Source organism: Melospiza georgiana, chromosome 8 (genome assembly GCF_028018845.1).
Source record: "Melospiza georgiana isolate bMelGeo1 chromosome 8, bMelGeo1.pri, whole genome shotgun sequence".
NCBI classification, from domain to species: domain Eukaryota; kingdom Metazoa; phylum Chordata; class Aves; order Passeriformes; family Passerellidae; genus Melospiza; species Melospiza georgiana.
In genome coordinates, this window is record NC_080437.1 from 26,228,487 (window position 1) to 26,254,981 (window position 26,495).

Below are 26,495 nucleotides of genomic sequence, written 5' to 3' on the forward strand. Positions count from 1 at the left end.
TCATTCAGTCCATAAAACTGCAGATTTGGATGTCTATCAGTTCCCCCCACGCACATCCGTTTTCAGAGAGTATAATTTCAGAGAAACCAGTTTCATAGTGACAAAGGGCATCTCAGAGCTTAGCTCCAGCTTTCCAAGAGCGCATTTACAGTTAGCAGTGCTGTAAATGTGTGCTAGTGTGGATCTCTGCTGCTAGTCACTGTAAAAGGTTGTTGGAAGACAATCCTGGCCTCCAGGGACTTACAGTGCAGACAAGGCTGAGAAGCAGCAAAGAGGGATCTCCTACTTACAGGGGAAGAACAGAAGCACAGAGACTTTAAATTACTTGCCCAAGGTAACTGTGCTAGACCATGTGATGAAACCAGATCCTCCTTTTCCTCCCACTCAGCACCTTTTTTCCTGAGATGTTAAAATCACACTGGATTTGAATCCAGTGTGAAAATGGAAAGTTCAATGGCACAGCTTAAATAATTCTTCATCCCTCTCAGGTTTGTGGTTTCTTTGGAGTTACCCAGATGCCTTTAGGGACAGCTGTGCCTGCAATAGAAAATGTACCCGAAAGAAAGCTTGTCAAGCACTTTTAGAGGTGTCATCACAGAGTGTCTCAGAAGGGTCATCACTGACTTTCTTTGGTGTTTCCATAGGTGACAACTGGTGGAAGAGCAACTTACTATGTGTCATACAGACGGGAACCCTTTGCACAGATCAAATTACCCAAATACTCCCTTCCTAAGGTGAGTCCACCATTTGTGAACATAGACATGTGATATCTTGGGAAGCCAAGTATGTGAGGTTCCATAAAGTGAAGTGCCAGGTCTTTCACTTGGATCACAACAACCCCACACAGTGCTAGAGGCTGGGAGAAAAGGACCTGGGGGTATTGGTTGACAGCAGCTGAACATGAGCAGCTCCTGAGGTAGCTAAGAAGGCAAATTATATCTTTGTATCAAAAATATTGTTGCCACCAGGACTAGGAAAATGACCTGTTATAATACAGATTTGTTGGTGGCCCTGATTTAGAATTGGTGCATGCTATAAAATCAGGGGTACTTTTGTAATTTAAGGATCAGAAGTACTTTAAGTCTAGGTGTCATGTAAAAGTCTTTGAGCCATGTAAAGGAGGATTGTTTATGCTGCCCTTGGTTACTAGAATATTTTTGCTGTACAGTAATAACTATCTGTCATGTGCAGATTAATGAACTCTGCTGGAGTTGTACGTGTGTGAGGTTGGCACCAGGGTAATGCAATATTTCCACTGCAACTGGTAAAAACAGATGGAAGTCATTGGGCATTTTGCTTTATTTTCACACTGTTGGAATAGATTGGGTACCTCCTTAATCTTTAAGGAATTACAGCTCCTGGGCAAGAACAAGGCTCCTGATTTAGTCTTCCTTTGTTGAGGGAAATGGCAAATCTCCCACTGATTGTACTCACTGGGATAGAATTAGGCCCTCAAATGGTTTTGCTCCCCATCTCATGCCGATAGGATATGTTAGGTCTATTAGAAATAGACCTAACATTTAATCCCATTTAATCAATCCTAACTTTTCATCTAGATACCTCACACAAAAGATTAAGATGCCTCCTAGGCAGGATGAGGATATTGAGCTGATCTTCCTCCAGATATTCTTTCCTGAAATCAGGTCACTCCATCCTTTGGGAGACTTCCAGAATTATGATTTCTTGATGCAGAAAGAGTGCAAGGAATTAATCAAGGCCTTTTGGCCTCTAGAGAAAATTTAAATAGGTACAAATAGATAAATGGAGTCTCATATAACCATAGTCATTTTGCTTCTAGCTGAACCTGTGTCAGTTTGTTCAACAATGGTAGCAAGGATGAAGTGCTCCAATACTCATCACCACCCTGAAAGTAATTTCCATGAACCTGTTTTAAAATAATACCAAGAAAATACATGATCAAATCTCTTTGATATAAAAACTAAATGGGGAAAGCCTTGTTAGACTTTTTTTATCTTGGTCAGCAGCAGAAATCCAACAAAGGTTAGTGGGTGGATTATTTGATAGTCCCTATATTGCGGGATAATTATCTCAGATAAACTCTCAATAGGAAAATATGTTATTAAAAATCACTATCAGCAATAGCTCAAACTGATACCTATACCTCACCTTCAAATAAATGTGAACTCCAAGGTTTTTTTATACCATCCCTTGCCAGTTGGAAGCACAAGCCCATTATTTCAGCATGAGAATGAAAATTATCACTGCTTTTAGCCTGGTGCCATATGATGCTTAGTGACTATGAAGACTCCAGGCTCCAAGGCTGTGAATCTTCCATGAGTAATAAAACTGACTTACCAATTTATAAATAAAAAATGAAACTGGATGAAATTCCTTGAAGGTACCAAAAATGAAGAAAGCAAAAACCCTTCACCCAGCTGGTGATTATTTAAAAAATGAAATGCAGAAAAGTCACAATGCTGGTAATTTATTGGCTTGCTCTAACAGAAAGTTGTTAAACATACCTATAATTCATGCTCCATCTCCATTCTTTCATAATTCATGGTAATTACTACATGTCCCGAAGGGCAGAGAAATACAGAGATCCTCAGTAACAGGCCTTTTGTCTTCTTTTAACAGGACATGCACATTATCAGCACAGATGAGAATCAGGTTTTTGCAGCTGTTCAGGAGTGGAACCAGAATGATACCTACAACCTGTACATCTCGGACACCCGAGGGGTCTACTTCACCCTGGCCTTGGAAAATGTGAAAAGCAGCCGAGGACTGGAGGGGAATATTGTCATTGACCTTTATGAGGTATGCAGTAAAGGTCACCCTGCAAGCAGCAGCAATGGCCTGCTGGTTCAAGCAAGTGTAAATCTCTTACCAACCTCCCAGGATTTTCATTTGTTTTAGGATCACCCTGAGGCATTTCCTGGATTTGATGCTGAGTAGACTTGTGTGGGAATAGACGCAGTTATTCTGCTACAGGTGCAACAACTGGTTGGGTTCAAGTCAATGACTGGTTAGCTATGTGTCATTTCCAAAAGGGAAAACCATTATCAGCCTAATGTGGATATCCATAGAAAGACTAAACACAACTTTTTTTCCCTTTGGGCATCTAGAGACACCTGCTCACAGGCAGGGAGTCTGGACTGCACCTTCATGAGCACTGAACAGTTTGTAAACTATAACCAACAATTTGTAGGTGCCACTTGCCCAGAGATGACAGATGGACAACTTCTACCCCAAACTATCTTCCATCCTCATGCTTCTTCCAAGCCTGTCAGCCTTGGCCAGCAGCAGTGCATTCAGAGCAGTTCCAGTTCCTGGTTTCTTCAGAGCATTCTGGTTTTGGTGTGTTATTATTCGTTGGATGGAAGATCTGTGGCGATGCAGGGCCCAGTGCTTTGCCAGCAGCAAACAACTAATCAGTAATAGTAATAGAAATGGTTGCAGGCTGATTACTACTGTTACACAGAGAAAGTTCTTGCAGCTGCATGCAGAGGTTATGACTATACATTTTATTATTTCAGCCAAAATAATGCTCATTTAACAACATAATCAATTTGTTTATAAAAATCCAGGTGATTTAAGTCAGTGAGGGAAAACTCACAAATAACGCATTGATTAGCGTGAAGGACAGGGTTTATGTTTTTTTCTTCTACTGGTAAAATATATTTTCCTGCCTTTGAAATATTATATTTCTTTGCTATGATGAACCAGCTAAAATTAACATGTATTGTCTCACATTCCTGGGAAAACCTGCATACTCCCCACTGGTATATCATAGACTTTTCACTGTTAAATGCTAATAAATTTTTACAGAGTCATTTAAAGAGTAGTATCACTCCAAGGGCTTCAGAGTAGAAGGATTTGCGTCCTGACAGTTGCCAGGAAGTTGCAGATTTGCAGAAAATTTCTTCTTCCTGTCTCACTTTCACAGCTGTGCAACAGAGACCAGACTCAACATGAAATCTTTTTGGGGATGTTTTGACAGGACCATATTCTGCTGGAATGGATTCTGCTGACAAAAATCAAAACATTTGAAACAACTGGCTTGATTTGTCAGAATTTGGATGTGGAAGGAAAGCAAAGAAATCAAGTTTGCAAAACATCAGTGTCACAGCATGTTCAGGATTCCCATCTTTTGTACTGATTTTTTTTTTTCTGGTGCACAAAAAGATCCCACACTTTTTCTGATGTGATCTTCTTTCTCCCCTGTTTTGGCAGTCTGTGGAGGCAGTGGGACAGACCCCATCCTCAAGCTCACAGAGCTCAAGTGTGACCTGGTGCATGTTGCACCTTCAAGCCCATCATCAGCCTATCTGCAAGAACTCAATGAAATCCAAAAGTGGGCTGTTTCCTAGAGATTTGCTCTTTGACCATTCTTGTCTTTTTTCTTCCAAAGAGAGAAACCACACAAGGCCTTTCAGCTTTGCAAGATATTCCTTTAGTGCCATTTGATGTTCTAAGATTTGACTGAGATGCCTTCCTTGCTTTTACAGAGGCTTTCCCCTCCTGGGAGTGCTCAGATGGACATTGCTTTTGGCCTGTTCTTCCGATGTATTTTTTTTCATCTCTCTCCCTTTTTCCTAGGTAGCAGGGATCAAAGGCATATTCCTAGCTAACAGGAAGGTGGATGACCAGATCAAGACTTTCATTACCTACAACAAAGGCAGAGACTGGCGTTTGCTACAGGCACCAGACACTGATCTGAGAGGGGATCCTGTACTTTGCCAGCTGGTGAGTGGCAGATCTTTTCCAAGGCACAACTGACTCCTTCAGAGCTGCTTATTGTAGTCACTAGGTTAACAAAACTCCCCATGTTTTCTCTCTTCACTTTCTGTGTGTTAAATGAATTCAGTGAGTTTTTTATCTATAGATTCGTAGGTTTTAAGGGTAAATTCTGACCATCTTTCTTGATGTATTTAATAGAATTCAAGTCAGAATAAGAAAATTGCTGGGGAAAACTGCTCTAAGTCAGGTTGTTGTTAAAACAAGGGCAGACATGCTTGTTTGTAGTGCAGAGTTCCTGCTTATCCATCAAAGGAACATGTGACCTATGTGTGCTAAGAGCAAAGGGGTCATTTTCAGAAGGATCAGAGCATCTGTGTGCAGTCATCAAGGGTTCCTCTGATATTTAATTGGATGAATATTGAAGCTTCTGCCTTTTGTTTGTTTTCTGTCAACAGCCCTTCTGCTCACTGCACTTGCGCCTGCAGCTCTCAGAGAACCCGTACACTTCAGGGAGCATTTCCAGCAAAGAGACAGCTCCTGGGCTGCTGGTGGCCACAGGTGAGCACATCAGTACTGCTCACCCATACCTCCCTGAGAGCCTGAGAGTATGTAAGGTATTTCCCATTGGTGTAAAACCTTTCAGCTCTGTTTCAGCAAGAGCTAATTCACATTAACTCCCATTTGCTTTGGGCTAGGAGAAGGCATATGGCCCCAAGTTCAAAAAAGATTTCAGGTATTTGTTGCTGTACAATAAACCATGTAGATCTAAGCCCACACTTTCAGGGTGCCATTAGCCAGTGGCATTACTAGATCCTCTCATGTTGTTACAACCACTGGACATGTCTGCCTGTTTGCTGCAGGGCCCATGAAGGAGATTGGTACCCAAGGGCTGCACTCCTAGGGGGTGTCAGTAAGTCCCACCTTTCAAGTAGCAAGCACAGAGTTGTCACAAAGCCTGTCAGGTGAAGCCTGGGCTTCCTGGGTGCTTGTCTTGTGCATGGCACCTACTTTTAACTCTGTACTGCTGCAAGACAAGCAGCATTTAATCAACACTGCATGGGCCATTGGTGTTGTGGGCTGTTCTGCAAAATAGTGCTTTGGCAGGTTGTGTTGTTTAAATGACAGCCTGCTACAATACTTCATGGTGGCACTGGCAGAGCCACTGTAATTAATCCACAGGATGGATGGGGCTACCAACCACCCTCAGCTCTGTGGGAGCTGCTGGCTAACAAAGTGCTTCCTGAATGGCTGGTGCTTTCAATGGCCTCTGAGCAATGGAGGCAGTTCTGTCTTTTCAAATGGAGCCTCTTAACTACACACAAATATGTCTGAATAGCTTAACTGTTCTTACTAAGGCTTTGTTTATCTCCTTGGTCCTGTTCAGCATAGCAGTGGCCTGCAAGTGTGGGCAGTTAGCATATTGTCTGCATGAATTTACACTACCTCCTCCAACCATTTTCATTCTCATGTCCTTCTGTGCTTCAGTGTGTTTGCCAGACTAAGGCAGAACCTGAGACGGGTTCCCTTCATGACATTTATATCTCAACAAGGGAAATGCCATGTGATTTCCAGTTCACTGATCCAGGCCAAATGAAGTGAGATAATTTGGTTCAAACCTCCAGATATCCCCATGCATAGCCAAGTGGAGTCATCACTCCTGGCAGGTTGCACTTGCTAGATGGATGCTTAGGAAAAGGCCCTACTCATGATGCTGTAATTACAAAAGCTTTTTTTTTTTTTTAACCTTTTAGGAAGCAAATAGAGGCAGCAGGACTGTGAGATTCTAGGCATTGATCTAAATTGTTAGTAAATTAGGTTCTTTTCAAACTGCCAGTGCATGGGATGAATGCTTTCCCAGTCTAACAATTAACCTTTAAAAGGCAGAATATAATTTCTGCCTTACTGCTTTGTAGATGAAAAAACCTTACCTGTTGGGAATATACACATCTGTTTCCACTAGCCAGTTTCTCAACAGCAGGAGCATCTCACCATGTTGCTGAATGTATTCAAGAGAATGAAGGAAATAATGGAACAGCTTTGCACAGAAAGACAGAATGAAGTGATAACAACCAAATTACTGCCTTTTTATTCCCTTTCTTTTCCTCCATCTCTAAATCCACATTTGAGAATTTGGAGTTTCCATTTTGGTGTTTAAAATATGATGATACAAAACTTACACTGCTACCTTTAAATCAGTGTCTAATTCTTGAGGGCTTCCACTCAAGATACTGGGCTAAGAAGATCTTTGAACTGAAACAGTAGATTTATCCTCTTGAACCTGGATGTCCCTACAGACTGACCTTCTGTATGGTTTCCCACATCAGGTTTTCCTTAAAGCCTCATTCAAAACAATTGGTGACTCCTGCTTGTGTCAGGGAAGAAAATTAGGTAGATGGACAGTATGATACTCCCTATATGAAAACTGATGAAAACACCCTTCTTGAGTTGTGCTGCCTCCCAGAGCCAGAACTGTTTTGAAATAGCATTGGCACAATAATGTGGTTAGTTGAATTCTGTGATGGTAACAGGGGAGTGTCAACCTATCTTAATTTCTAATTTTCCAGCATTAAATGTCAGAAATTTAATTAACATTTTCATTAGCGTGTTCATCCACAGAAGAATGTCTGACACTTGTGTTGCAGGCAATATTGGCTCTGAACTTTCCTACACGGAGGTTGGCGTGTTCATCTCTTCTGATGGTGGCAATTCCTGGAGACAGGTATGTTTTGCACAGAAAAGGAAGGCACGGAGCCTTTTGCTATTCTTCTGACTCTTTACTTCCCAGGGGAGCGGAGCACTCATGCAGTACTTCCTTTGTTTGCAGATCTTTGAGGAGGAGTACAACGTTTGGTTTCTGGACTGGGGAGGGGCACTAGTGGCCATGAAACACACGTCAGTGCCCATCCGACACATGTGGTAAGGAAACTTGTTACTTTGAGAGGGTACCAGTGTCTACAAAATGAGCAGGTGAAGTCATCTATTTTTTACCCCCATTTTGGGTTTTTTTGATGAACATTATGATTATTGTACCATTTTGTAAATATAATCGCTCCATATATAATCACATACATGTATGGGATTACTCTTTGCACTGGTAAGGTACTATGAGCCTCCAGGTGGGGTTTCTTTCCTACAGACACACATATACTAAGTCATTCTTTGGGCTTCAGGTATTTCTGAGAGGATGTGTCTCTCGTTTCTACATTTTGTTTACAGAATTTAACATTAATCTGGTAAGACTGATAAAGGGAGGGAGAGGAGAGGGCAGTAGGTGTAGATAAGGACAACAGAGATATGTTGCTAACCTCTCTAGTATTTGACTATCAGTTTCCAGAGATACTGTGGTGGCAACTGATTAGAGTTGGAGGTGAAATAGGGCAAAATGATTTCTCAGTTGAAGACGCTGTTTTGCTGTAAATGGGTTATAACAGCCTAAGCACTAAAGATACCACTCAAAATTATCCTCTTCTTAGCTCTTGCCCCTCTGACTCCTGCACCAGTTACACATTCTGAAATTCATAACTAAAACTGTTTACAGAAAATGGCTGTGTTAGTACCACCTTCGGTCTTGGGGCTTGATTGAAAGAGGGGCATATCTAATGGACTGACCCACCCAGCTTCTAATGTTGTTTAGAAGTGAATCAGTTAGAAATAGATTTCGGAAACAAGATGTGTTCCTGTATACAATATTGGGTTGTCTCTCAGCTTGATGTTGCTAAACACATGTCTATTACTTTGCATGCAGAACAGGAAATGTGCTCTTCAGTCAAATAGAAGTAGAAAGCAATGGTGTTTGGCAGCAGTGATGAGGTGTTAAGGGCTACCTGAGTCATTATTGTACAAAATCTCCAGTGAAATTGCATTAATTCCAAATCTGGACACCTCAAGACGGGTTGACTTCACCCATTTACAAGCTCATGTTCTGGAGATGTACTTTGAAGACATTAACAGCTACTTTTTCAATATAAAAATCTTCTGGACTTAATGTTTCTGACCTGACAGATAACTATGGGATGAATGCAACATAGATTTCTTTAAAAGTTTGAATATATTGCATTTGAGCCAATTTCTTTGCCACCTGAAGCAAAGAAATGACTGCTTTATTCACAGTGTGATAGTGGACTGTTAACCACGGGATGTATTGACTCCATAACTGGACACACAGAGGAGAGCAGTAACAGGGCAGACTCCAAAGGGTGAGCTGCAGACTCCAGTCTGTGCTGTGAATGTGTTGGGGTGTGACTGGAAGCCTCTGATGGGTAATTCAGTTGTCGTGGCTATAATTGAAGTGCTCTCAGAAAAGAGGACATCAGGACCATGTCCCAGTGTTTAGATGAAACCAAGGATGAGTCAAGGAAGGAGCAGTTTGTGTTAGCCAAGGGTGGGTGTCACTGGCAGTGGGTGCATCAGACTGCAGCAGGTTCAGCTCTGGAAGAGTGAAAGGTGAGCCCCTTAAGGAAAAAGCTGCAAGTCACGTATTAACCATTAGTTACTGCATTCATTATTCAAGCCAGGTGCAACTGTTTTAATTGTGTCTTTAATTTTGAAGGCTCTTCAGGCATAAAAAGCACGTTACTACAAGTGCCTGTACTTACATATTGGGAAAGATTTGGTCACAGGTTGACTTTTCATAGGAGCTGACAGCTCAGGTCACCTTTGTTTGCAGAGGCTCATTTCAGATGCTCTCCTTTCACAATAAGTCTCCTGAAATGGTGTGTGCAGTTCTGAGTGCCCCACCCACTCTATTAAATGAGGAGTGATTTAGATTTGTTATCAATAAGTTCCTACAGGTTTCCTTCAAAACTGTACCCTTAGGGGCTTTGGAATTTGCTTCATATTGCTTCAGTAGGCACCTGTTTTATGGGCAGGAGTGGAATAGATTAAAGGGTACATGTAAATCCATTAGTTCTCAGGCTGAGACATTGTACAATAAGTTTCATGCTGGAGAAGAGAGGGGCGGATAATTGAAAAGCTGAGAGAACTTTAGCTAAGCTAATGAAGCATGCTGTTCCCCAGAAGCTGAAATGCTATTTGGAGAGATAAGCATGCAAGCAGAACGCATACAAATGCACAGGTGTATGGGAAGATACATGCATTTAAATAAATAGATTTAGGGAAGATAATCCTTCTGTGTGCAGTTGTGCTCCCAGAGTTCTGTCTTAGGTGTAAAGTTAACCTCCTATTCTTGCACAGGTGTGTTCTGAGACAGGTGAAGGTGTCTTGCTGAGTGACATGAGGGGCAGAGAGTTAGGGAATGGTGACTGCCAGTCTTGGCTTTCCACACCAGAGATTTGAGGTCGGTGTAACCCATGATTTATAATACACACTACAGTGGCCTCCTGGTCCTTTGGTGGTGTGTCAGATATTGTCCTACCTGCTTGGAGCAGGGGGGATTCAGTGTCCACCAAGAGCCTCCCAGACAGATGCAGGTGCTCAGGTGCCTGTGTGCACACACACATTCAACACTCTCCACTCCCACAAATAAGCTAAATCTGCCTTTAAGTACTCATAGGGCTAGGAGAGATTGTAGCTAATGACATATGGCTTTGATACAGGGATGGGTCAAAATGTCCTGTGGCGGTGAAAGCAATTTTCATGCATTCAGGCCAGGGTTGCTTATGCTCTGAGTAGTGCTTCATGCCAGGTGCTATTCCAGACCCAGAAACAGATCTTGGCATAGCCTCTTGATCCCTTGAGGTCTGATGTACAGCTGCATAAAGTATATACATGCACTTTTTGCCAGTATTTATGCTTTCTAAAGCTTTGATCTTTCAAAGTACATCAGGAGTATGAATTTAGTGGGCTGGGAAATGGCAAAGATTGGTGCTTGTCTGTAAATCCAGCTGCTGGAGCTTGCAGACCAAGGCAAGCCAACATTTAATTGCTGCATTTGCTCTAGAGTAAGTCTTTTTATGTGTATAAATGTTGTCTGCTTCTATCCCAGGGTGAGTTTCGATGAGGGAAGATCCTGGACTAAATACAGTTTCACATCAACACCACTTTTTGTGGATGGATCCCTTGTAGACCCTGGCATAGAGACCCAGATAATGACGTAAGTATAGCAGCTCCAGTTTTAAATTGTGATGGCACAAGGGGTGCATGGAGATCCCCAAGTTCATGGTAACCTCATGATGTGCAGTGCAGCATTGTGCAGCTGCACATGCAGTGTTTCATGAAGGCATTGTGCTGTTTTGTGGGTTTTGCTGGTGGCCACAGGCCTGGCTGGCATTTTCTTGCATCATGTGGCAAATAGATGATGCAGTGGTAAGAGCTATAGCAAGGAGGGATGGTCCCAAGCTGAGGCCTGGGAGTTCACATCGAGCAGTAGACAGATCTCCTTCTCTGGAGAGTGGTGTAGCCTTGGTCAGGTGGCATCTAGTGACAACCAGAGGTCCTTTCTCATAATTACAGCCGAGATTGCGTTCCTTGGATCTGGAGGCCCAGGGACTGCAGTGCTCTTCAGAAGTCAGAGATCTGTATGACTGTACCTCGTGCCAGTTCTGTGCTTGCTCCAGTTGTGTGACTTGACTGTCTTTTGAGATTGCTGGTGGGTATGAATATACCCCAACCTTGTTGCTTGCATTGTGGGCCATTGTACATCCAGTTTTAGCTCAAGTGTTCTCATTGTGCATATGCAGAGCTGAGCTCAGAATAACCTTCCTGTTCTGGGATGTAGAATGCCTCACCTATCCCATGGAAGGAAGAGCCTGGGCTGGCACTGATGGTGCTGGAACCTTCCTCCTCCCAGGAGGTGCTGAAGCACTGGGTAAGGCTGGTGGAACCAGTGGAGTGATGTTGGCCCAAGAACGGGCCAGGATTTGAGTTTAACAACCAAGAAAGGAAAGTTTTTAGGTTCAAAGGCATTTTTAAGTAGTCATCTGACCTCCTGCACAGAGCAGATCAGAGCACTGTGCTCTGGGGCTCTGAACAAAGCAAGGACAAGATGCACTGCCTGCATTGGTTTCAGAAATGCCTCCTTACCTGTGTGTCTTTGAACTGGCTGAAGCAGCTTTCTGAAAAACATCAGAAAGCAAGGTGGCTAAGGTGCCTTAGACTGAGGCATGCCTGTGAAGCAGACCTACCCTGGCATGAAGAAGTTCCTTTGGTTAATCACATCAGATCACGCTGTTGCACACCTCCAGTTCAGGGGTAGGACATTGATTATAACTTTCATCTTGCAGTCAATCTGCTTTTTTTCATCTGCACTTGAAGTTCCTGCACATTTTCACTGCTTGCAAGAGAAAAGAGATTCAGGTCAAGTTTATTTTCTTCTAGGCTTCAGTCCATCTGCATACTTATATGGCATAAATGTGTGGGTGGAGCTCACTGCTGGTGTCACAGGTTGTGAGAAACTGAGTGCCATCAGTTTCTGAGGAAGTTGGAACAGGGTAAAAGCTGTGTGTCTTAAACATTTCTACTACTGATTTGAATGTATTCCAACTGTGTTGTGTGATTTGTGTTATGCCTTTCAAAACCAGCTCTACATCAGCTTTACACAAGCAGAAGTGACCACGTGCCTATACTTGAAGCTGAGCTCAGCTGCAAGAGAGGAGCTGGGGGAAAATCATATTTTACTCTTCTAACAAATGGTCATTTGAACGGCTTCTGTGCCATCTATGCCATGGCAGAAGAAATGTTTGGTGCTGTAGCCTTGGAGGGCTCAGGAAAGCGTAGCTGACTCCTGTGTAGCACATCCATATCCCCTGTGATGAACTGTCTTAGGAAGGACAGGCTAAGTAATTATGGTTGTGCTTTACACAGCAGCACTCCTCTGCTTTATTCCCAAACAGTGCTGGAGCCTCTCTGTCTGTCACAGACAGCTACTGAGATTTTATCAGAGTAGAGGTGGTGCCAGTTCTGGTGGCATTGCTCGCTTTTCCTTTATTCCAAAACAATGCCTTGGCTTTCACTTGTTTTTCTTCTTCTTTTTTATTTTTCAAAAAGCAAGGCCCTTGTTTTGTAGAAGAATATATCTGTACATCTCTTGCCTTGCTATCTGCAAACATTGTCCTGATTTTGCAAAGAGCAAAACTGAACAGTGTGTGATATAGCTGTGAGCCTTTTCAGGAGACTGCTGTGAGCATCCTGTTGGGAAAACACATATGCCAGTTCCTAGCTAAAGATTAGAACCTGCAAGTCTCTTCACTCTGAGCATTTTTTCTGCAAATGCAATGACAATGTGCAAATTTCTGTGTTGCTTATTATGGTGTTTTTCTGTGAAATTCTTCATGCAATGTGTGCCACTTTCCTGCTGCACACACATGCAGACACACGCACACACGTGTGCAGAGAGATAGATCTGAACTCACATAAACCTGCACATCAGCACCTTCATTAAAATCAGTGGAGCTAATCAGCTGGAACTAGCTGTGGATTTAAGCCATTTGCTTTATAAATCAATGCAGTTTTCTTTTGAGATGAAAAATGCATTATAAATCTAAGGTTATTGTTATTTATATCTCTGTAGTCTTCTGGTGGAGAATGTAGGAAGTGAGTTATCTTCCTGAATATTGTGTACTAGGTTTGTTGAGAACTTTTTCTTTTGAAATTTTTGCGGGCATATTACCATTATTTTTGCCATTACTGCTGTTATTGTTATTATCTTTATTATTACTGTCATCATTAGCAGTTTTAAAAACCATTCTAAATAGTCTGTAAAAGCCATACAAGGAAATTTCACATGACACTTGCAATGAATGTTTTGAGAAATTTCAATCCACGAAAGGAACTGAGGAGGAAAGAGGCTATTTATAAAGCTGTATGCAAACCATTTCTATACAAACCACTTAGGTGCTTCTCCCAATGAGAATTTTAGTGAACTCATTTATTAGGGCAGTGTAGGGTGATGCTGAGCTTGTGTAAACTTTGGCTGAGAAGAAATCAATGTATTTCTATTGCTACTTGCCACCCCTGAACAAAGATTACACATGGTGGTTTGGAGGTGCCTGGGAATTCATGGAATTCATGTTTGTGGGTAGAAACCCTAATGATTACAAGAATCTGATGAGAGGAGCACAACAGTCTGGGATTTGCATCCCACACTGATAATGGGGTCAGTGGGAACTCTTAGGTTTCAAGCAGCACTGAGGCAGAGAGACAAAGGCTGTGGTCATATCCATGTGTTGCCAAACTGGGTAGGTTAGTGGCTTTTAAAAGTTTTTCTCTCATCCCTGAAAATGCAGAATACTACATCTAGTGGTCTCAGCTGATTCCTGTTAGAAAAAATTTCTTCCATAGATTAGCATCAAAGTGTTTTGTGTTCACCCATTTTAAAAAAATAATATTCTGAGGGGAATGTGTATACATAGTCATTATACTCCAACTATTATTAAAATATTGCATTATTAACAATATTTTCATAATACTATTTTATTAAAATCAATATATCAGTAGAATGACTTTCCCAACCTTCATTTTGTGCCACATGCTGTGAGAGGCTCTCTGGACTGCTGAAAGGAGCAACCCTTTTAGCACACAATTTTGTACCACTTCATAGCTATTAAGTGAGCTTTTTCCATATCTGTCTTTATTGTATTAGTATCCTAGGCTTTCTGAATCCTCTGTGCTTTGTGCTGTGTATGCTTGTCCCAAACAGTCCTAAAAAACTTGTCAGTATGGTAACATCAGTTATTTGCTTTATGAAGGGTCTTTATTAGATTCTGAATATCTAAGAGTACTCTGAATTGGGAGCTGCTTTAGTGAGGTGTAGGATGTCTTGCAGAGGTCTGTTCCAACCAAAATGATTTTTTATGGCTACAATGCTGCAAGAATTAATTATTTGTTTACAAGGTGGGGGGACTCAGTTAAGAATGTAGTTTTGTGATGCACAGGGAAGTATCATGAGACTGTGTGAGCTGGTCTGCCTTGAATGCTACCTAACCAAAGTAAATCCACTGTCCTTCCTCCAGTCCTGGGTGATCATCTTCTGCAGTTCCTTTTGTTGTTGCTTTGACACTTCTCTCATCTGACAAGAGTCAGTTCAGCTCCTTTAGTGCAGAGCTTTGTGCCAAAGCACATTGTGGTGCTGGGTGCAGGTGTGAGGAAAAGGCTGCAGAACACACAGGGTCCTCTAGGAAAATAAATGCATAAGGGTGGTGGCTTAGACATGTTCTCAGGTGAATGCCTAGAATGCACTAGTCTTTTTGAAATCTGCAGGTTCCTAAGTTCTGTGCTGTCCCCCTCACTGTTAACGAGTGTATCTTTTAATGATGTCATGTTTGGATGGGTCAGAACTAAATTTTCTGGATTGACAAGCCATAGGCACAGCGTGTTACTTGTCTGAGGCTGTCCAACAGGGGAATCACACTGTATTCCCCTTCTAGTCCATTGTGATGTATCCAAACTAGTTTGTACTATTCACATCAGAGACAAGATGTCATGGGTCCAGAGAAGGGCTTTATGCTGTTCCAGCTCTGACTCATAATTGTTACCCCTGCCACTTCATCTCTAGTGCTAAGCATCTCTCCAAACCTATTTTAAGAGGAACAACCTTTTTGCTTCACAGCCCTGCATCATTTTAGTACACTCATTATGTGTGTATGTGTGCAGACACTCATTTCCAGATGGGGATCATTAAGTTCCTCTGTACTGATAAATAAATATTTATGTAGACACACCCACGTGTGTATATAAATTTCTGTGTAGTTCTATGCATGTGAACTTAATGATCTCTATATATGTGTGTATGCATAATTGAGCATTAATATTTGCAGTGAGCTGAAAGTTGGTCTGTCAACACTGCTGTGACTGCTGCCCTTGGCTATGTGTGTTAGGAAATGTTCCTGGTTCTAAACGAATAGGGTACAAGTCCTGGCCCTTTCCAGCACCTTCTTGTTTATGTGGCCATGCAGCTTTACCAGAGATGAAGTGGGAATAATTCTTTCTTTCCAGGAGACCCATAAAATTACTGGCAATCCATCACTGGGTGGCAGAAGAGTGAGGAAGAATGAATAAATAATTGAGAGATGTTGGAAATGTTGAGATGGGTGCCAGGGGAGGTTTGAGGTGAGAAAAAAAAATATTTAAGAACGCAGGCCACACTGTGTCAAACCAGAAGTCCCTCTCTTTCAGTTCCATGTTCCAAATGTGGCAAGTACAGGATGCTAAAACTGTATGTATTATACTAAATTATACTAAAAATATTATCTTATATACTTCTCACATTTATAAAGATTAACAAATAAGGAATTTTCTTGGCCAAACATGGCATTCTTTGTATTTCTAAGATATTAATGAGTTTTCCTATTTTTGAGAGTTTTCCTTCTAAATACTTTGAAAAGGTTTTTAGCAGTCACCTTATCCTGTGGCCAGGAGTTTCATGAGTTACTCTTATTCTGAAGAACTGACTGTGGGAGACATCAGCAAAGCAGATACAGGTATGAAGGCAATGTGGACAGATTCTGATTCACAATCAGCAGAGATTCAGCAAACTGGGGATGAGAAAAGGACAACAGCTCCCAGGCCCAAGCTCCCACTGAGTTCAAAGTTACATGGGAGCCAGGAGTAATTTTCCTGTCTTTTTCTGATAAGGTGATTATCATCTTTCTCTTCAAGCAAGGCAACATCCGCTGCCTTTTGTTAAGTCTTGCTGTTACATTAAATGCTAATACAGGAAAGAAAATTACCAGCTGACACAGTGTCCTTGAAGCATTCTGCCCCTTTGCCTAGGGGCAGTGAGCCATGGATCTGCCGCCTCTGAGGGGGTGTACTGAGAAAAATCAGGTGGAACCAGTGATAGGAAATAGTGCCTTTGCTGGGATGAGGTCAGAGGAGCTTGTGCTCTCCCCTGGTGCCAGGCTTTGCCCTCCACAGCCAGCACCTCTGCTCAGCAACATCAGCAAATGAGAGACAGTGGGAGTGGATGGCAAAACACCATGAGGCTGTTTTTCCTCGAAGGAATTGAGGGTCTTGTACGACGTGCATGAAGAAAAGAGTCAGTGTTCCTCAATTCCCATGGCCCACAGGTACCTTTAAACTTTCCTTTACATCAGTCTGGCCTCTTTTCACTTCACTCTGTGAGAAAAGAGGAAAAAACTACCTGAAAAATAACATAGATCTTCTGCCACTTTGCTGCTGAGCCACACAGAAATTTGGCCAAGGGGAATCTGGAAGAAAGATTTCACCAAGTTCTCCAGAAAGCTAAATCCAACTTGCAGCTTCCAGTGCAGAAAATGAGACAGAGAGCTGTCGTGCTGAACAATTCTGAATTTTGTCCTTATTTACCCTCTGGGAACCAAGGCTGTCCATCCAGCCTGGGCATTCTCTCAGGGCTACCAGAAATGTGGGCTTTTTTAAAGATCAGAGAGAAGATTTCAATGCCTGGTTTATCCAAATCGCATGGGTACCATTAGATATTAGAAAAGACCGTTACATGTTACTTGTTCCTACAGTGGTTTTATCTCACTTTTCAGTTTTCCTTTTCTTCTTCTGTTCAGTGCAATATTTGTTTGTGGTGCAACTGGCATTGTTATTGGCTATGGATTTTCCTGCAAGGCTCTGATGTGTCCTTGTGAGTTCAGTTTCTCTGTCCTCACTCAGGGGACTGTGCAGACTGCAGTGCACAAACCTATATAAGGACTCTTCATAATAGAATCCATGAAATTAAAGTGAATCTGTTAAAATAATGACTGCACACAGAAAAAAAAAAGTAAAATTTGGCGCTTGATCTGAGAACAAAAATTCCAAGTACAATTATTAAGTAAGGACACCAAAATGATTGAGAGGATATTGGCATTTGCCATAGTGAGCTGCATTCCTGTATCATCTGATCTAATTTCAAAACCTTCTGGAAGTAATGAATAGCTTGGACTTTGTGAGAAAATGATCAATCTGCTAATAGCATCAAGTGACTTTACAATGGACAAGAAAATGTGTGTTATAGGAATTCCCATTTTATCCCAGCAGATGATCAGTTTATACCCTGGAGTAAGAGAGTTGATTACCCATATCATTATCTTTGTTTGCAAGACTTAAAAACATTATTAACGACCCCAAGATTAATCAGTGTCACCTCCTCCTCCCATCTGCCTCTCTGCCAGAGGAGTATTCTGCTTTTTAGCCTTTGGATCTCTGCATGAATTCACCTAAACAGTCCACAAGAAGCACAATATTGATTGTGATGTTAATACTTGCAGAGTGAGCTGAGGCCTTTCTGTGGCACCTGAAAGACAAATCAGGTGATGAGAACATCTGCTTAGAGTAATCTTTCTCAGACAGCACCGTGTGATTTATTTGGCTTTAGGAAAAGGATGACTGTGACCCAAGAGCAGTTCCCAGCACTTGCACCATGTACCTGGAATATTCCTGGCAGAAGCCATAACACACGGAGAAGGCATCGTGCTCTGTGGCACATATTGTCCATCTCTGACTTTCTGGGGCAAACATTACTGTCACTGGAGTCAAGTGCTACTTATGGGCACTAGATCAAACATTATGCTAAAATAGTCAACATCATCAGCTGTGTTCTGCCAGTAGGGAAGTTGAGGGAGAATAAAGGACATGCCTGTGGTCAGGCACTCAGCAGGCTGTCATTGGGAGAGCTTGGCAGTAATGCAGGTCCCCAGAGTCCCAGGTGGGAATCCCACTGTGCAGACTCTTCCCATTTCTTTGGGGGAGGGAGATGCTCAGTCATGTCTATAAAGCACAGACAGGGGGATGGAGACGTGAGCATGGGCAGGGAGGAGGACTAGAGAAAGGTGTGTTCATTGAGACTGGAATTTGCTGAAGTGAATAAAAGAAAGAAACCCTTGCAGAAGAAGCCAGAATGAGCAGCAGGCTGATAGATGATTTCTTTTCCCTAGATAAAAGGGCAAGTTTTGCCTGATGGCAATACAATCCAAATATTCTCATCTAGAGGCTTGTGTGCTGTGTCTCCTGTGCTGCTAAGTCAGGACAGATGGATCTTGGCCCTGTGCTGTCCTCCTGCCTGCAGCTGGGCTGGGCTGTATGAAGCACCCAGGCCTGATGGAGGGTGCAGGAAGGGGCAGGATGCTGTGCATACAGACATTCCTGAGTCTTTCACCTTTTTGTGAGAAGAAGACATGAAATATTCTGGTGCTCTGATCACACCACCCCTCAGGGGACTGAGAAACTACATTGCCTTAGCACCTTTCCAGCTGAATCTCTCCCTGATCCTGCACAAGGAAAAGGGTGGCACAGCACACCAACTTTTCTGGAAGCTTGAAGGCTCAGGGTTGGGTTGGCTGCAGAGTTCACTCTGACAGATTTTTGATCACTGAACTGAATGAGTGTTGGAAAGCAGCTCTCCAGAGCTTCATCTTCTGAGCCTTCTTCTCTGATACCCAGGCAAAACTTGTCACTGTGCTTCACCTGTCACATGCATTTGGAGCTTACACATTCTAAGGAATGACTTCCACATTTGTATTGGACATTTCTGGTTGGAAATCTGCTGATTCATAGGATGAAAGGTTGAAATGACTGGATGTGTTGTGTTATGTGGCTTTTGGCAAAGCAGCAGCCCCTGCCTCTGCTGAGACCACAGACCCATGAGGGGATAAAACACTCACACTGCTGACAGCTGCCTGTATCTTTTCTAGAAAAGAGTGGTAGCATCTTCAGGTTTCAGGGCTGTCAGAAACTGGTTGTCTTTCATGAGTGCTTCGAAGAAAAGAAAGAACTCTTCAGAAAAACAGCATTAAAAATTGATATGCTTTCCCATCCCCCTTCCTAGGTGTCTCATACTCTCTTTCATGTTGCTGGAATTTCTTTTGAAACAATTGTCATGTAAAGTTGTTTGAGAACATTGGTAATAAATTTTTTAGAGACCAAATTTCAAAAGGTTTAGTTTGTCATTCAGGAAGTTCTTATTTTGATATCACTTCCTATTTGAAAAAATAATAACAAATATCCCTGTCTCCCCCATTGCCTTATGCAGTGTTTGTGCAGCTAAAGGGGAAACTTTAGGGTCCAAACTGTAGGGCTGCTTTGTAATTACATGTTCTGCAAATTACTTACTAATTGCACTTGGCATTACTTGCTAACTGAAAGATCATGCTGTACCATGCCATTTGCAGTGGTTTTCCTCTTCTGCTAGCACTATAAAGGAAGTGCCCATTGAGCTGATGAATAATACCAGGACTGTTTTCCAAAGCTGAGGGAAAGAATCTGCCATGATTGTACTGTAGGATTTTTATTGCAAGGTTTTGGTTTTGATCTGTAATTCACAGAAACTCTGCCTGCCCCATCTCCTCTCTTTCTCCTGACCTGAAATCTGGCAGTGGTGCAGCTTTTCATGACCAGTTCAATATGGATTGCTGGTGGCCAACACTTTGAATTTATTTCTTGTGGGTAACTTTGATGTCATGACATTCAGTTTCAGGGAAATGAACCACATCCCTCAGATTTAATTTGCAGGAGAAATTATGTGAAATTGTTCTGTGACCCTTCTCCTTGGGAAATAGAATACAGACCAGGATTTTCTGGAACAAATTTCTCCTGATGCATGCTGCTGTCTGCTGTTGGTTCATTCTTGATAGTTTCACTGCTGTTGCTTTTTCTCCTTCTGAATAGTATCAGTGGAAGGCCTTATACCTGAGAGGGTCTATTTAGATGGTCTAAATTAAACTAATTTGCACCAACTGAAAATCTAGATCCAAATGGATGGTGTGTTTTATTTGGAAGAAAATGCATCTCTTCTTTCTAGAAAAAAAAAAACAAAACACCCAAAACAAAATAGCTGGTTTTCTTACTTTATTTTGGTCCACAGTCAGAAGTACAGCAGCCCTGAGTCATCACCCATTGCCCTCAGGCTACTGTTCCTAGTTGACATGTCAGCCAAAAGCAACTGAATTAAAAGCTCCAAAGAGGCTCTTAGAAACAGTATTTATTGTTTAGGAAAAAAATTAGACAATGTTTTTTGTTGGCAATTGCCTGGCTTTCCAGTGTCATCTTTCAATTTTTATGTTTCCTTTGTTTCCAGTCTCTTACTCCCTGCATCCTCTTGCCAGGCATGAGACAGTTTAACTCTCCCTCTCCTGCTCTCCCTAATTGCTGATTTGTGTTTTCAATTAAGTTCTACTTCCTTGTCTCAGTCCCTTTCTATCCAATTTCCTTGTAACTAGTGACCTCCTTTAATGCTAATTCCATCTAAATCCTAAGTTAAAAAAATGGAGATTACACAGCCCATTTGGTTTTCTCTAAAGTCATGATTTATGTTTAGTTCATGGGGAGATAGTTCATCTATTCATAAAATCTGGTCCCACCAGCACAACTTGCAACTGTTCCATTGCTGTTTGTGTGGTTTCGGCCTGTCAGCTCAGCCTGCATGCAGAGTTTGTCTCATTTTACTGCTACTTCCTTACACAGAGATGGATCCAGATCCAGATTTCATAACAGGCCCTCTTCTTTATGTGAGATTGTCAGCATTTTCTTTCATTGACTCAAAAGATATGAATATCAACAAGTTAAGGAGGTACATCTGTGTACCAGGACATTCTCTAAGTGTTCACTGAGCCAGCAACTCTAGCACAGGCTCACCATCTCCCAGGAAATGGGGGACCAGGGTAGCCTGGCTTGTGGGGAAAAATCCCAAAGGAATCAAGGCAATTATGAGTGAGACAATATCTGTTAAGATTGCAGCAGTAGCAACATGTGCTCCTCTGCTGGACATCAGAATGAGAAGGAGCCCCTTCAGTTGTGGTGAATTACCTGCTCACTGCTCCAGATCTGGGGCTCCCTCTGGTTTCAGTGAGAGAAGAGCTTCCTCTCCAGGGACTAGAAAAATAAAAAAGAACCAAACCAAACCCTCACAAAACCAAAAATACTCCAAACAAACAAACAACCAAAAAACAAACAAAACCCAGACCAACACATGCTTCTTTTCCTGCCAGGAGTTGATTCTTCCAGATTGTGCTTCATAGCACTTCTTGCCTATTAAATTTCTACTTCTGGCACTGCCTATTAGATGCACAGATGTAAGTAAAGAAGGATTTTAACTGAAATCAGATAGTGATGTTACTTGACTTTCTTCCATTCTACATTCTCTAAACAAAAGCCCAGATTTCGGTCAGTTGAAGTATTCACTAATTGAGGTGATTTTACTATTGGGGATTTTTTGCTTGCTAAGACACTTCTCTGCAAGCATTTTTCTTTTAAAATAAAAGGAAATAAAATCAAGGTTGGTTTCAGGCTTTTATAAATGAAACAGTCTATTTATGATGACACTGCAATTAGCTTTTCTCTCAGTATTATCAATTAAAGTATATGTTTGGCTCTCTTTCTCTAGTTCTGGCTTTACTTTTCTGTTGATCCATCCATCTGCTTCTGTAGTTCATTTCAAAAGATGCTGTCTACCAAATATATTATATCCTTTTGCTTTCATTTTATTTTTAGTTATTAAAAATGCTTACAGTCTATTCTGTGGGGCCTAATTTTGTTAAAATCTGGCTTCAGAGGTCCCTAAGGAACATTGAGAGAAGCAATAAAACCACCCAAACTTTTTATGTCTCTCACCTTTGTGGATGTCCAGAGAAGGAAAACTGCCTCAGAAAGAAAGGTATTTTTGCTGTTAGGTGTTATCAGCTTCTTCCTTCCTTGGCATCTCCAGTCCTCTGTCTCAGTGCTGGGCACATCTGAGGTCAGCAGGTGTTGCACACAAAGGGGCTGGGAGGGCTGGTGAAGGGAAAATCTTCCTTCTTTATCCAGACCAGCCAAGTACAGGCATCTTCAGTGCTTGCTTGCTCCATATGGTGTCCTACCAGTCTACTTCAGAAATTACAGAAGTAGACTTGATTGAGGCAGGAGAATTTCCATTTTAATAGCTGGCTGGGCAGCTCATCTGAAACTGCCAGCAGGGATAGATCCACATGGATACAGCTGATGCCTTTCCTGTGGGAGCTGTTACTTGAGGAAGTCTGTTTCTCACACCATGAGCAGTAACAGGGATTGAATCTATGGACCAGAGGCAGGTGAGTTATCTTGTGACCCTCAATTCTTTCTGTTGACCTGGCAGGAATGAGCAGGATTGAATTACATAAAAAGCACAGCTATCAACAACACAAGGAATGATAAGGCAAAAGCAAAGAGAACATTGAGTAAATGTAAAAAGCCTTTTAAAGAGCTCCTGTACAAGGTTTTCCAGGCAATGTACACTGCATGTGTAAGCTACTGTGTATTTAAAAAATTAATGAAAGATATAATTATAGCAGCATTAGCAATGATCATTTCTAAAATGACTCTGTCATGAAACTGTAAGCATTTCAGAATTGATTTCCATGTTTCTAATAGTTTTCTGCAAATTAATGATATCCAGCCCTGGCAATAAAAGCCTTGCCTTGTTTCTCCAAAGAAAAGATTGGGAAGCATTTTCTGTTTTCTTAGCAATGATTTCACTGTCAGCTATGCATAGAGCCAGTTGAGAAGATGCTGTCCTATTAGCTAAGATTTTATGTGGAATTGTAACTCAGAGGAATAGAACAAAATCTATGCAGTCTAAAGCCAGTAAATTACCATTCTGTGTCTTAGGTTAGAGAACCTTTTTAAAATTGAGCTTAGTCAGAAAACTGACTCCATGTAAATACCATCTGGGCTCTTGTATTTATTGCTTCTCAAGGACTTGCACATCAGACTTACATGGAAGAATCAAAATATACCTTCTTTGTTGGCTTTTCAAAGCTGGACCTTGAAAATCCAGCTCTCTTGTTTTCTTTGCTTGCAACAAGCAATTAAGAGCTTTCAGTTAGACCGTGGTAGGTAAAGTTATTGAAGCAAAATTTATAGTATTTATACTATATTTCCTTTCTCCCTGTATTATCTTGATAGTTTAGCTATGTTTATTAAAAAAAAATTCACCTCCCTTATTTAGGGACCAAAGCAAATGGGAAATGAAGGCACATGGGAATCAGATAAGTTGAATGATCTTCAAAGCGATGTGAGCGCTCACCGTTTGAGTAGGGAAAAATAAGGCCCCACCAATCTCTTTTTGCATCTCTTTCCTTGGAACTTCTTTTGTTTCTTTGCTCTTGATATAGAAACCAATATGTAGAAACTGGAACATTTAGTGCCAAGCACTTATTGGTAGCTGGACACCATGAGTCTTAAAATGTTGTAGCTCTTTGCTCTCTGCCCAAGCCTCTATTGGACCTGGCCACTTCAAAACAGATATGATGGGAGAGGTCCTGTGCATGCATCTTGGCCACTATGGAAAAACATCCAGTGATGTCATTCATAAAACTGAGGAAGTGGAGCTCAGCTGCAACACCTGGTTTTTTTCAACTGGGATTTGTGCCCTGTTATTGTTTGTTTAGCTCTTTTTAACCTTCACAAACAATGAAGACTTTCATCATTTTCCAAGAAAAGCTGCTTGATAGAACCTTGGAACCCCACAGATCACATAGCACTGTCCTCCATTCCTTGTATTTGCTTATAGAAACTGATAGAAGTTCAAATGCACAACAAATTCATCTTGAGCTGTCACACGACGCTTGTGGCATTGGCCAATGACACCATGCTGTTGGTGGCATTTGGCTTTGGTGAGCAGGGTGCAGGTGCTTGGTGGCTTCTCTGCTGCTCTTATCTCAGAAGTCTCTTCCACTGTGACTGATTAGCCTTAAAAAGTTTTTTATTAGAAGGGAGAGGGTGGTTAGAGAAGTTACTACTTTAGGAATCAGCTGACCCAGAACCATCTCTGCAGCGCAGAGGAAAACCTCTCTCTGTTAACACTCCTCTAATTCCATTTAGTGTAGTATTGTTTCCATCTAAATTTATAGCAATTATACACAAAGATCTTCTTTGAAATCATTTAATTAAAGAGTATCTGATGTTCTGTGCTTTTGGAATGCCAATATGTTGCCTTCCTCTTGGAAAAACTTGGGTTTTTTTCATTGATTTTCATGGCAGAAGGAATTGTTTAAAAGCTTTTAAAAATAGATTTAAAAATCAAGTAATTCTGGTGCATTTTTGTAAACCACGAAGAAACCTTTTGCCCTCCTGATGGACAGTTAGCTAAAGGACAATCTGAGGAGAAAGATTTTCATTTTAGATGCATTGATTTGCAAGGTGTTGGATTTCTCCAGCCTTGTCTTCTTCTGTGTTTATGCCAGTGTTTCTCTTTGGTCATGTTTCTTTTGCTGGGTTTCCATGTAATAAACACAAAATCCTATACTGGTGTAAATCTGCTGGACTAAAAGATTTCTGCTTGCTGCATTGCTGATTTGCAGGGACTGATGTTTCAGTCACGCAGCACAAACAAGGTTGTATGTGCTGAAAGCACATGGGGCACACCCAGTGCCAAGGAAAAATGGGGAGGGGAACTGCAGTTAGAACTCCTATTGAGTACAGTTCTGGAGGCTTTCTGCATCCCCTGACCGTGCTCCTTCCCATTCCTCCCTTCTCCCTCCTGCTCCCAGTGCTCTGGCACCCCATACTGCTTTGGTTTCTGTGGGTTTCTCTTGGTCCAGGGTGTGCCTTCTGTGCTGAGGAACAGGAATTGCAGCTTCTCCTGTAGCATGGCCTGAATGCCATGGCGCTTCCTATCATGGATACCCTGCAATTCCTACCCTACAGTAAGAATGGTTCTGGACAGCCAGCAACAATCTACCTTATAAATTCATTTTACCAGACGAGTCCTTCCCCACTTGCTCGCTCCTAACCTGAGCTGCTTGTTCATGACAGCACACAGGTTCTCCTTGTGTTGTGTCCTTCCTGCTTGTCAGCTTAGTGGAGCTCCTTTGTGAGGCAGAACTTGGATATAGACAGGTGTCCACAGCAAACCCACCACTTCATACCCTCAGATATTGCCCAGCCACCATTGTCTCCCTGATCCCCATGAGCTGAGACTGGTCTCCAGGGGAGAGCATGATTGATTCCTGGGTGGTTGTTGTTTCATGGAGAGCAGCAAAATGAACAGCAGTTTTGGTGCAGACTAGAGAGGGAGTGAGTGGAGAGCAAAGCCAACAACTCAGTATGATTACAGTGTAAACCAAGATCAGCTAGAATAAATAATGGCAGCACACTGGGGACACAGCAGGATCTGAATTACAGTCAGTGTGGGGAAGTCTTGTTTTCTGCTTCTCTTTTGATTTCATAGGGAAATTTGTAAATCTTGCCTTTCTTCCTCTTTCTTTGTTAGTCTGGAATAATCAGAACAAAACTTTTAATCACATAAGTGGCTTGGGTAAAAATGTAGATTAGTGAAAGACTTGGAATAATAAAAAAGTAACATGTACTGCCCTCTAAAGATTGCAATAAGGGTGATTAGACTTGGGTTCCATTTTGCTGGATGCTAGGGTCAGGGCAAGACCTTCCTACACAGGCTGTGTACCAGTGTCAGGAAAAGGCTAAACACTCCTGGGATGTTGTAAGAACAGGAAAATATTATTCATGACTGAATACCATTTTCTGGCATTAAGCTCCAACACTGTGTATTGGTTTCTGCAGCTGAGATTCATGAGTTGTTATTTGCTGAATGGAAGTATGAGTCTGGCTGACTCTTTCTTTTCTTTTGTCTCCCCTGCTCAGAGTTTTTGGGCACTTCAGCCTCCGTTCTGAGTGGCAGCTGGTCAAGGTGGATTACAAATCTCTCTTCAGCCGCAGGTGTACCAAGGATGACTACCAGACCTGGCACCTGCACAACCAGGTATCCCCACTCTCCAGGGGGACATTGCTGGGGTTCCTTTTCCCCTGCTCTGTGTTTCCAAGTGAGAATGCAGTTGTTCTTTACATCAAAGCATATGGATTTTTTTTTTTTTTTTGCATCCCTTGAAAAATGTGCATGAATAAACATGGGGCCAGGCATCTATGGGCAAGCTCAGGAGATTACCTTCTATTTTTAGGAATAT

The 26,495-nt window shown here is 41.8% G+C and overlaps 1 protein-coding gene across 1 annotated transcript in view; it reads left to right on the plus strand.

Annotated features, from left to right (window-relative positions):
• The window catches only part of SORCS3 (sortilin related VPS10 domain containing receptor 3), a 267,197-nt gene that overhangs the window by 203,776 nt on the left and 36,926 nt on the right, over positions 1–26,495 (plus strand). The window contains exons 8-15 of the mRNA XM_058028863.1: positions 645–734; positions 2,599–2,778; positions 4,561–4,707; positions 5,157–5,259; positions 7,344–7,420; positions 7,526–7,617; positions 10,646–10,753; positions 26,176–26,293. Of these exons, the coding sequence (XP_057884846.1) occupies positions 645–734; positions 2,599–2,778; positions 4,561–4,707; positions 5,157–5,259; positions 7,344–7,420; positions 7,526–7,617; positions 10,646–10,753; positions 26,176–26,293 (915 nt within the window). The remainder of the gene's footprint in view (positions 1–644; positions 735–2,598; positions 2,779–4,560; positions 4,708–5,156; positions 5,260–7,343; positions 7,421–7,525; positions 7,618–10,645; positions 10,754–26,175; positions 26,294–26,495) is intronic.